General features: G+C 44.0%; 1 protein-coding gene across 1 annotated transcript; it reads left to right on the top strand.

Annotated features, from left to right (window-relative positions):
* Positions 1–10,632: 10,632 nt before the first annotated feature.
* Positions 10,633–12,972, top strand: LOC135482935 (uncharacterized; the record flags this gene model as incomplete). Its single annotated transcript, XM_064763420.1, has 1 exon — positions 10,633–12,972. A coding segment is annotated over exon 1 (2,340 nt), but the record flags the coding sequence as incomplete, so codon positions are not given.
* Between the last annotated feature and the right edge of the window lie 235 nt (positions 12,973–13,207).

The raw sequence follows: 13,207 nt of genomic DNA, 5'->3' as shown, positions 1-13,207 counted from the left end.
ACGTAACAGAACAAGTAGTTCTACAAAACGCCACAATGGCAAAGCCATTACAAATTGGGGCGCCACCGGCCGGTCTCTCTAACCTCTTAAAGGGCAATGGTATGCTGGGTGATACAGTACATCACCCCCCTCCTAAGCGTATGACAGCTCCGGCCATACGCCCGAAACATACCACTCAACTAACACTGATCATAAAGGCCTACAAAGACAAAATAACAAGCATACAATGCACCCGTGAGACCAAGACTGGCACGGAACACCAAAGGAAAACCCAAAAGGAAAATAAGACCAAATTACGACATTAACCATGTCAAGACACACATGGCAGGCGACAAAATACCTGTCAGACCAAGAGAACATTCCAGTAACGAACCGAGAACAACCGTGTGAGTATTTAAATGTACCAAGTAGTCGAGTATGCGGGTAGGAAAAAAAAGGAAAAAAAAAAAAAAAATCCACAAATAAAGAAATTGAACACAGAACCACAGATACATGAAAATAAAATCACACATGTTGCTACCATGGCTACTGGTGCAATGACAAAAATACCAATACTATGTACATTCATATCAAAAGAAGACACTGGTAATTGAAGCAGCAAGTATCAAATATAATACCAGTATCAAAACACAATATCCAAAATATATGAAGCCAGTATCTACTGATTAACTTGGAATCCTGAGTAATCACATTCTCATCCTCATTAATCACATACTAGTTCCATATTATCACTGGACTATAAGAGAAAGTTTGACCAGCAGAATTAACCTGGTCAATATACTACATGTATATTATCATAGTAACATCATAGACGACAGGCAGCAATCCAGTCAGTCTAGAGAGTTCATAGCGTTCACTCAAATAGAACGAGTGTAAAGGCACGCAGGTTGGCAATAAGTGTCACAGTATCGACATCCAAAATGAAAGTAGGTGGCGACAGATTATATACTAATAAAACACACACACATCATGTACACTAAGCGTCCTATCAGTATAGAGAAAAATTCAAGCAAAATGCAGAGTGACTAAACATGACAACCGTAGAGAACTCACATGTATCAAGCACCATCTAGCTGCAAAATTTCAGATTGCACAAAATAGCAATACCAAGTAGTCCCTAGGTTTTAAGGAGAGATCTCCTAACAGAAAACAGTGGCAAAAATACCAATACCCCCACTGGGTATGATTTATGCGCCAGCCTAATCCTGGTGGTAGCCAGGAATTCATCCAGACGGCAGAATGACATGCAAAACAGGAGAACATGCAACACAAACAAATCATGCATACAGGGTGAATTCAGGCCCATCAATCATACACGCAAGCACACTACACAAACACACCATGTCAGCTCCATCCAGACTACAATTATCCATCGGTGAGAAATTACTCCTGGTCAAAAAATCTGAAATACGTCACTCTCACACATTACAGTGATAACCCTGTCACACACACAACCATACAGAATTAAGGATGCGCGAAAACTCGAGCACACGCACAACTAACTATTGCACATCCACTTTCCCATGTCAACACCCCGTGCTATTCGCAACTTGTCGGCATGAGTCCTGTACAATTCTCCCTCTGGATTCAACTGTATGGTCACAGTGAAATCCTCCTGGATATCTTTAACCAAATAGGGTCCCTTCCATGGTAGGTGCTTATCTCCTTTAAACGCCTTTCTCGGGTTATAGTACCACACAAAGTTGCCCTCCTTCAGTGATCTATACTCAGGACTATTGGTCTCGTATCTTTTCTTCTGAATCCGCTGAACCGATTTCAGATTATTCCTTACTAGAGCATATGCCTTGTTGAGCCTATCTTCTAGCTGCCTGACGTAGGTTGGAACAGACGTCATGTCTTCAGACGGCTTCGTGTACAGCAGGTCTATCGGCACCTTCATCTCCCGTCCAGTTAGCATGAAGTGGGGAGTCTCTCCGGTACTACCATGTACTGATGACCTGTACGCCATAAGAAAGATTGGCAACATGACATCCCATTGTCCTGTACTTTCCTTATGGTCATAAACATACGTCTTCAGCATGCTCTTTAAAATCTTATTAAAGTTTTCAACAAGCCCATTGCTCTTGGGGTTGTACGGCGTCGTGAGGCTACGGGAAACACCAAGCTTCTCTAGGAGACAGGAATAGATTTTAGAAACAAATTGGGCTCCTCGATCACTATGTAATATATACATGCATCCGAACCTTGATACAAATTCCTTTATTACAGCCTGACAGACTTCCTCGGTCTCCATCGTCCGCAATGGAGCAGCCTCCACCCACTTAGTGAAGTTATCTTCCATCGTCACCGCGTATCTATACCCTCTTGAAGTTTCCTTGAGAGGGCCGATCAGGTCTATGGACACTCTCTCAAATGCCTCACCGAAAAGCTGCTGTGTCAAAGGGACTGGTATCTTCTTGTGTGGGCGTTTGATGACATTACAGGCCTCACAGTATGAAACAAAGCGAGAAACGTCCCGTCTCCATCCAACCCAGTAAAAACGATGCTTCACACGCTCCATTGACTTAACCATCCCTAGATGACCAGATGTTGGCTCAGAGTGCAATTGGTCCATGACGCTATGGCGAAGAGTCCTAGGGAGGACTATTTGGTGTTTCATCGGCTTGTCCGGAACTACCAACCTCCTATACAAGATGCCATTATCCACAAAGAGATGCCTCCAGTGTTGCCGCAAGGTCTTCACACTGAGACTTTCTCCAGAGATACTTTTGTAGGAAGGGTAATCAGAATCGTCAAGCTTCAATTGTAAGATGGGACCAATATCTGGATCAGATAGTTGCAGGTTGGCAAGATCATCATAGGGTAGCTTAACCGAAGTTGATTCATCGGTGGTGGGAGAGTTATTTGTCTTGGGTACATCTTGAAGTCTCTTTGCCTGTGCACGAGTCGTGACTGCACCGCAACTTAGCATCAACTTGTCAACTTCCTCTTCTAAGCTGTCATCTGTTTGCTTGGTGTGAGTACAAGATGGTACATCTGTGGATTCTTTAAGGTGGAACTTGCGAATATGCCCTGTAGGTCGATTTGGCTCTGGCACTTCTTGTCGGCCGCATTGGTCACACTGGAGTCGGCTCATGAAATCAGCATTCACATGGTGTCTTCCCGGGCGGTGGATGGTCGAAAACTTAAACTGTGAGAGAAACAACTGCCATCTCTGTATCTGTTCATTAGCATCACTAAGAGTCAGCATATGACTAACGGCTGAGTTGTCCGTCCGCAAGAGAAACTGATGTCCATACAAGTAGGGCTTGAAATGCTCAACAGACCGAACAACACCTAAAAATTCCCTCTTAGTAATACAATATTTTCTCTCTGCATCAGATAGCAATCGTGAATAGTAGCCGATTACAGTTTCTTTTCCGTCCAAGACCTGGCTCAAAACACTTCCAATACCAGTATTTGACGCATCCGTGTCAAGCACAAAGTTACCAGCTTTCACATCAGGGAAGGCAAGAACAGGCGGGTGTAGAAGTGCTGCCTTTAGACGTTGAAATGAGGCCTCATGGGCTGGAGTCCAAATCAGATTACTAGATGCCTTAGTGAGCTCATAGAGTGGCGCAGAAATGTCACTCATGTTCCGAATAAACCTGCGGTAATAACTTACCAAACCAAGAAAACGCTTCACCTCAGTGCGTAACTTATGACAAGGAACAGAGGACAAAGAAGGCCAAGCCTGAATAGACCCAAGCTTAGACTTCAACGGGTGGATGCCAAGACCCGAAATAACATGACCAAAATACTGTACAGAAGGCTGGAGTAAAGAACACTTGCTGGGTTTGATCTTGAGATTAGACGACTGCAATCTCGCTAGGACTTTGTCCAAGTTGGAAATTGTTTCCTCAAAAGTGGCACCAAACACAAGGACATCGTCAAGATACAATAGGCACCGTTCCCACTGAAGACCACGAAGGACCCTTTCCATAAGTCGCTCAAACGTAGCGGGAGCGTTACACAAACCAAAAGGAAGAACCGTAAAATGGAATAGTCCTTTTTTTGTGAGAAAAGCAGTCTTCTCTTTATCCTCAACAGACTTCAGTGGCACCTGCCAATATCCCGACTGTAGATCTAACGTACAGAAGTACTTCTTCCCATGCAGCGTATCAATACAGTCATCAAATCGTGGGAGTGGATAGGAGTCTGCTTTAGTGACGGAGTTCAACTTCCGGAAATCCACACAGAAGCGGGCCGTTCCATCCTTCTTCGTCACTATAACAGGGGGGCTTGCCCAGGGACTGGCAGAGTCCTCCATTACACCACGCCCCAACCCATCATCCACAGCCTTTTCAATTTCTTGTTCCCGGCTATATCCCTGCCTACGTAACGGAAGTCGGATAGGTTGTGCATCACCAGTATTGATCTCATGACTGGCAAGGTCAGTCAACCCAATATCCGTAGGGGAACTTGAGAATGAAGATGAATACTTCATAAGCAGGAGTGCAAGCTGTCGTTTCTGTTGCTCGTGTAGACCGTTACACGATGAAGTGTAGAGTTGAAATAGATGGTCGGGAATATCTTGCTCTAAGTCAACAAAAGATGATGGTTCAGTTGACGTATTGTCAGCGGCAGGGTTCTCACTAGGCGATAAGGTTCCAGCTACATAAGCCGTTTGCTCAACATTAGTTGCCTTCAGAGTATCTGCTGGAAACTCATATCCTATAACCGTCCCTTCCGGTATCACAAGTGCTTCATCATTCGGGTTGAATAGCTGAACTGGAGTGTTGATACGTTTCCGTTGCTGGATTGTTACGGACCGTGCTGGTAGGACACCATATTTCTGCACAAAATGCACACTCGGCTCCAACATAACCTCTTGCCGGTTGCGAAATGGCCTGTTTAACAGCGCTATCGTAGCTGTCTCCTCTCCCGGTGGCAGTTTCAGAGGTTTAGCCAATCTAACTGAATGGGGTAGTATCCTGTGGCGCTCAAAGATCAACGGATATTCCTGTCCTTGGAATGCATAAGTACCCGAGCTCAACTTCAAATCGAATTTAAACTGGTTCAAAAAGTCCATTCCCCAGATTCCATCCAGACCTTTCATGTCTGTTACCGTTAAGTTGAACGTAAACTTCGTGTTATGAATCCTCACGGGCATGGCAACTTTTCCAAATATATTAAGATGTGATTCACCATCAGCCATCAGAATATCAGCTCTGTGCTTCTGGAGAGGTGGTCTAAACTTCTTGGGTATCCTATGATAAGCAGCCAAGGACAAAAATGAACAACTGGCACCAGAATCGAGCAAGAAACAAGAAGGAACACCATTTAAGTAGGTGTTGATAAACATCCTTTCCTTGGAGCCAACAAATTCCCTCCCATTATCCTTGCCATGCTCCTCGGCTCCATGTAAGGGAGCACGGCCTATTGGTTTAAATTTCCCTGCTCACTCCCAACTGATGGTGTATTGCCTGTAAAGTGGGCTGTTCCACGTGGGCACTCCCTCCACATATGGTCAGCTGACCTGCATATGAAGCAGCGTCTCTCCTGGCCAGCAACACGTCTGTCTTGCGATCCATATCTCTGTTGGCCTCTTCCACGTGTGCCTCTTCCTCTTCCACGGGTATAACCCTGGGTATTTCCAGACGTTTCGCCCTGCACTGGGGCAGATGGGCCAGCACTTGCAACACTTTGTCCCACGGTGGGTTGATTCAAGGCCAAGAGATGGACCTCATAACTCTTAGCTCTTTTCAACACCTCCACCATTTCCTGGTCCTTGACCTCAAACAGCTTATCCCCTAGCGGGCCATCACGTAGGGCGAGGTACAGCTGTAGTCCTAGATCCTTCTGCAGGCATCCATAGGCACGCCTGCTATATAGCCTGATCCGAAAGGCAAGGTCATCCAGGCTTTCATCATCCTCTCGTCGAACATCACGTAATTTTGCTACCCACTCCGAGCGTTCGCCTACATAATGACGTTCAAGCTGTGCCACTAAAACTTTAAAGGTAACTGGTGAACCACTTAGGTCAAGAGCAGCAAGGATCTTTGCTGCTTTCCCTGTTAGTTTGGCCCTTAGTAAGGCCAACTTCTCCTCGGGGGTCCATTCTACGGTCATCGCCTCGAAGTTAGCTGAGTAGGCCTCGATGTCCAGCTTGGTGTCATCGTAGGCCGGGACCTTGGGAGTCTTCTTTCCGCGTGTTGATGAAGAGGACTCGAACGAGCAATTGGAATAATTATTCACAACGGTTGGAACAGATTCTGATGAGTTTGAGTGGTCAGCAACTGGCGACAATCCAGTTAGCTGAGGACTATGAGTGGGCAAATGATTCGGCTGTTCCAACACAGGCTCAGGATCGACTGGTGTTGGGTCTGATGGTCTTGATTGGTTGGCGACTGGTGACAATCCAGTCAGCACAAGCATGCGTTCATATTCCTCCTTGCTAGGTACAGAGACTCTTTCCGTAATATTGTTTACTGGAGGGGACGTCTCCGGTTCAGGTGAAGTGGCCTGGGTTGCCACATCATGCCTCGGCGTTATCTGGTTAAGATCGCTTCGTTGACCAGACACGTTCCTATCTGCGCTGGGCCTGCTGGGTGTATCCTCCCAAGGGGTTGAGGTTCGGGGAATCTGAACTCCTGACCCCACTGGTTGCGTCTCCTCCATCGTCAAGTGTTCATATGATGTCTGGTCAGGATCCTCCATCACCAAAGAAAATGCATGGTTTAAGCTGCGCCTAATCCCACCAAAGAAGTCCACCACTTTCCGCGCAGAAGAGTGAATAAGACTAAGGGTAGGAGGACCAAGACTAGAATTACTGGTCGGGGACCTACTTGACGGGAGAGGCCGATCAGGTGTCTCCGGGCGAGCACGTGGGGCTACAATGGGCACAGCCCCCGGTAGTTGTCTCCCTCTCAAAGCCATACCCTCTTGCATGTTTGGCTCAGCCATATTTCACTGGTACATGTAATATACACAAGCACTATGGCATACACGTGCAAAAGAAACAATACCAAATCCACTGCAGAGTAACACACCAAATACACAACATTCATAATCACACCTGGCAAAAGTATGAAGAACACCTTATGAATGAAAATGGCAGCTTGGTATAACAATAATTCAATACATGTATGTACCACCTGAAAAGTAAAACAGATAAATGCACATCAAAATTGCTCTAATCAGCAAAACCAAATGACACCCAATAGCAAAAACATATATATTACATGTACATATATATTACATGTACCATTAGTTCAGCTTACAAATCTATTTATTTTATAAATTTATGCATGTACCCTGAAAATAAATGCAACATGAGACAATGAAACACGTGAAATGCATTCAACTGCAAAAATACAAGGTTACAACATTGTAGGAAAATTAAACAAAGAAAAGAAGGGGTCGCCACCTACAAATATGCAAAAATGTATTATAGCCAGTTATTAGTCTTTCTGCTCCAATATCGATCACATGTCGAATTCTGTCGGGTTCTCTGATGACATCATCTCAATCCAGGGCGCAGATAAATTCACTCAGATTGTCAGGTACAGTCAATTAGCACCAGGCTAGCAAGCAATCTAACCATGGTCTATGGATCCGAAACACAGCTTAGTACTGGTAGTAAATTCTATCCAACATGTCAAGGGCCACCGACAGTGCCCTTCCGATACTGAAGTGATAAAGCGTAAGACCACGGCCTGTAGTCACATGGATATCGTCCCGCGAGATGGAGGAATGGAGGTTCACGAGAATCGATCTGTCATGGCGAAAGGTATAAATGCGCTGGTTCCGCCTAGCCAGGCGCTGCAACAAGAAATTTACTTCAAGTCTATTTCTCTCAAACTGGTCTGACGGGCATCTACGCGTGCGCCTCCTGCGAACCACCTGACACAACACAATGTAACGCACAGTCGTCGACCGCAAAATCTCCTCGCACACCCGAGTTATACTCTGCACCAGGCACTCTGGGGACACTCCATCGCAAATGTCATTAGTGCCAACCTCCAACAACAATACATGCGGCCGAATATATTCAATTGTGTCCGTCACAAAGTCTATTCCGCGGCAATCAAAGACCAAGCCTCCTTGGCCACTAACGTAAACAGACAGATTGCCTGGAAGGCTGAAACAACTTGAAAAGTCCGTCGAAAGGCCACGATGATACCAGTGGGGAATCTGTGGGAGGAGATACTCACTCCTGTATCTCCTAATGAAGCTATGTCCACACAGCAAAATCCTCATTTCATTCTTCAAACAATGTCAGGGTTAGTTCCCGTTGTCATCATGCTCCATAACATGCACTAAGCAGAGTCTGTAAAACTATATCATGATATACACAACTTCCACAGTGTCTGTGTGTATTAAAACGAACGTGTACTTTTACTGCTAATGTACACTACAGTCACGACATAACTAACTAAACATGCAGCATGCAATGCACATGCAGGGCGCTATATAGCCCAGTTCATTTTTTTTTGGATTTTGGAATTTCGAAAATAACCCATTTTCCTCGTAAATTCACAACAATTCGAAAGTCCTGCCGGAGTCAGCCAATGTATTGACCTCCTGGTCAACGGCCTCGTGATCTGATTGAAGAGAAGATCGAATCGCAGGATGTTGTTTAACAGGTTTTAATCATCGGAATCAAAACATGTCGGAAAAACGTACACAGCACGTAACAGAACAAGTAGTTCTACAAAACGCCACAATGGCAAAGCCATTACAAATTGGGGCGCCACCGGCCGGTCTCTCTAACCTCTTAAAGGGCAATGGTATGCTGGGTGATACAGTACACTGAGGTGTTCCAGTGGTGGTCAATATTCAGTTAAATTTTTTTAAGTCCAAAGGGTGTTCCGAGGTGTTTCTGTGGTGGTCAGTAGTTGGTGAAATTTTTCAAAGTCCAGAGGGTGTTTTGAGGTGTTTCTGTGGTGGTCAGTAGTTGGTGAAATTTTTCAAAGTCCAGAGGTTGTTTTGAGGTGTTTCTGTGGTGGTCAGTTGTTGGTGAAATTTTTCTAAGTCCAAAGGGTGTTCTGAGGTGGTCAATATTCAGTGAAATTTTTCTAAGTCCAAAGGGTGCATGTGGTGGTCAATATTCAGTTAAATTTTTCTAAGTCCAAAGGGTGTTCTGAGGTGGTCAATATTCAGTGATGTACCTCAATTGGATATAATCAGCCCTATATCGATTTGACATCGAATTACGATCGAATTACGAAACTTTATTCATCCTTATAAAACAAAATACATCGGTGAATAGAATGAAGTGGACATAAAAGAGAAGTAGGCCCTACAGGACCCAGTGTATAAGTACAATTACAGGACAAGTTTGACACATGATCATAATACTATTAAAAAACAACATGGCAGCCTTTGTATAGGGCACTTTCACACAATAGGTTGCCTTCAAAAATTTGAAGTTTGATGTGATATATTTGCAAACAGGTGTCAGTGAGATTAGTTTTGATGGTTTCAAGTTGTAACCCATGGTAGGGGGAGTCTACAAGCCAAATATGAACATTATAGGAGTGTCGGTTGCAACGCTAGACATCTTTTTAACACATTTTTGGCCACATTTGAGTGTTTCATCCTTATTTTCTACTTGTTTAACATGATGTTTTTGAATGAAGACTTTCAAATTATACATTTCATTTGACAATTCTGGAGAAGGACACAGGTAAACTTAGTACAGTCCAAATTTTGTCAAAATCAGTCCATTCGTTCTGGAGTTATGGTGGCAAAACCAAACCATGTCACTTTCTGTTAAAACGTTTTGAGCAATGTCCTCTCCAGAACATCACAGAAAATGAAAAGGCTACATTCAGTTGCTTTCAGAAATGGACTGTCCACAGTAACCTACTAGTCATGCATTTGCTCCATGCAGGCCAACAAACTCCCTCTCTAGCTGGATGACTGAAAGCGAGGCCCATGGAATGAGGTCCCGCAAATTCTGTTAAAAAACTGTCCTCTCCAGAACAAGAAATATTTCATTCAGTGCATGAAAGCCAGCAGTGACATGCATTTTCCCTTCAAGTATTCGGTCAAACTAACTAACAAAAACAGAAAACATTTCAACCTGCTTTGACTGTGAATGACAATGGGATAAAATGTTATTTAACAAAATGTCCTCTCCAGAACATCTATTTAACATGATGATGACTGACAATAAAATGCTGCTACTGACATTCATATTAGATCCAATATGAGATACTGGTACAACATCATGCAGAAAAGTGCAATTCGCTCCACCTCAGTCACTAAAAAAGGTCAAATAGGTGCAAAAATTGTTGTTTACAAAAACTACCAGTTTTGAAGTCAGTGTGATACATTGTATCATTTTGACTCTGAGTGAATGTGATTGGCTACAAGAGTTTATTTCAATGCCCTCTCATTATTTGTAGTTGTTTTTTACATAGGGGGGCAGTTGCCTCCAGTCTCTTGAGTCTTGCAGTTGGATATGCAACCCTGTTCTGGAGAGGACATTCTTTTTTAACACGTACGTATGATTCATATTTTCAAGCGATCTTCTAATCTGGATGTTTGGAGATTTACCAGGTGCTTGTTTTTGCCCCAGTGCATGCCTGGGACAATTACAAGTGGCCCAAATTTTGGATGATTTCAGGTGTAGGAAAGGATCCATTCTTTGTTGGAATTGAGGATTTCATGGGAAGATCTAAAATGTCTCAACTGAAAGTAAAATTCAACTGGAATCTGCGCTCGTCGAAGTGTAAAGAAAAGACTGACATAAAACAGAGCAGGACGTGTACGTATGTGAAGCATCTCAAGGAATCAAATGTTGGAAAATATTATGAACTGAAAAAGAAAGATGCTGACCGTAAACGTGAGGCATATGTGCCTGCTGATTCCTTATCAGATTTGGAGCTGGAGCAGCAACGGAAAAAGTGGGCTAAACAAAAGAAGGAACAGCGAGAAAAACAGAAACGAAAACGTGAGGATGAACTCTCTCAAGTTGTAGAAAGCATTCAGGATGAGCCTCCAAAGAAACGGTTTAAGGATTTGAATACTGAAGAAAGGAAAGCTTACTTTCGCGAAAAAATGGCGGAAAAGCGCAAGAAGACTTCCAAGCAGAAAGAAATGGTGGTGCGTAGAAAAGACAGGGCTACGAAAAAAGCTTCTTGTGCTGGTGAGCAAAATGATGTTCCTTCCAGTTCCACTCCCTTGAATTCAGAAGGAAGTCCTAAACCAAGTAGTAGTAGAACCACACTGTTCAGAGCAAAAAAGAAAATACTCCTGCATATGCCGAAAACGCCCAAATCCTACAGTCGTGTTTGCCATGACCTTCTGCGCAGTGGGCCAGCCAACAACCAAGCTAAAAAAAAACTTGCTTTCCCTGAAGTAATGAAAGAGAATGTCAAGAAAGTCAGAACAAGACCAACGAACAAGAATCGGGCATTTCTATATCAACTGGGGAAATGCGTCACCTGGAAGTATGGGCGAAGATCACTAGGTCTTTCATGGAGAACTTGGAAAGCCGTCAAAGCAGAAAAAGATGTTAAGAAGATGCATCGGAGAGGAAAGGTAATACCACAAGCCACCAAAGAACTAGTCCAAGATTTCTGGTGGTCTTCGGACATTTCACGCCAACTTCCACTGAAGAAAAGAGTCAAAAAGAACCAGGCAGCTTTTCTCTTTGAAATGAGCTATATGCAGGCCTACTTGAAATTCCGATCCGCGAATCCAACAGTGAGGATTGGCTATGTGAAGTTCGTGGCACTCAAACCATGGAATGTTCGGAGAATGGGGGCATTGGAAAGGGTGGTGTGTTGCTGTCAGAAATGCCAAAATATAAAGCTGAAAATACGTGCTTTGAACCAGGCTGCGACTGCAACAGGGCATAGAGAAGCGAAGATTCAAGAAGATGACCTCGCTCAAATTTCAAAGATTACCCTCTGCAAGGAGAGTGACTCTAATCGACCAGCAGCAAAATGCATCAATCGGGAGTGTACTGTGTGTGGTGTCAAGAAGATTTCTGAACACTTCAGGGAAATGAAGACAAACAACGGAAATAAAACCGTCAAGTATGAAATTTGGTTGCGTGTCAAAAAAACGAAGGATGTGAAAGGGGTTAAGAAGGAAATAACAGTGACTGAGCCAGTGACAAAAGAAGCCACCGTTGGAGAGTTGATTGATCTGCTTGAGCAAGGCATGGTAGAGATCAGTGCACATCTATTTCGAGCAGCCTGGCAACAAAAGTATTTAAAGAAGGCCAAGACCGAGATGAAACCTCATTCTGCCGTGGTTGTCATCGATTTTGCAGAAAATTATTCGTGCACCAACCAAGACGAAGTGCAAAGTGGTCATTGGGGCGACAAGCCACAAGCTACAATTCACCCGGTGATGGCGTTCATAAACAAGGGAAATGATCATGGGCCATTCACCCACAAGGCAGCACTAATTTTCATCTCAGACGAGAAGAAGCATGATGCCGACGCCGTTGCAACCTACATGTCTATTGCGTACCCATATCTTCGAAAAGAATATGGTGTAACACATGTTGAGGAGTTTTCTGACTGCTGCGCTGCGCAATACAGGTGTGGCAAGAGTTTTGCTGACTTTTCTTTTTACGAACATGATTTTGCTGTTAGTGTTCAGCACAACTACTTTGAGAGTTCACACGGAAAGTCGTCAGCTGATGGCTTAGGTGCGGTGGTAAAGCACAGGGCTACGGTGGCTGTTACAAGACGGCAGGCTACCATCAGGAATGCCGAAGAGCTGTATCAGTTCTGTGTTACAAATTTTTCGGATGTTGGGCAGTCATGTTTCCCAGCTGAGAGGAAAAAGTACACAAGTTCGGCTCGAAAGTTCTTCTATGTGAAAAAGGAGGATATAGAACATCAGAGACCATCACGTGCTGTCAAATCTGTTCCCGGAACAATGAAAATTCACTGCCTGAAGCCAACTGGTCAGCCATACCAGATAGAAACGAGAATCCTGTCATGCTTCTGTCAAACCTGTGCCATCAATCCAGCAGTTGGTGTCTGTGACAATCGAGAGTATGTAGGTGAAAGAGCAGCAGCACTCATCCAGCGACAGGGCACCCTTGGCTAACACTGATGGTGAAAGCAATGATAAGACCGATGGTAAGTGTCCATAACCATTTGTTTAGAATTTTCATGTATGGTTAAATTGTACATTTTGCACGAAAGAAGGGGTTAGACATAAAAGATGTATTTTACGCGGTGTTGCTGTAGTTGCTGGCTGGATTCCCATGTCCGACTGGAACCTTTCTTTG

Source organism: Lineus longissimus, chromosome 2, assembly GCF_910592395.1.
Source record: "Lineus longissimus chromosome 2, tnLinLong1.2, whole genome shotgun sequence".
NCBI classification, from domain to species: domain Eukaryota; kingdom Metazoa; phylum Nemertea; class Pilidiophora; order Heteronemertea; family Lineidae; genus Lineus; species Lineus longissimus.
This window is presented reverse-complemented; position numbering and strand designations above follow the sequence as displayed.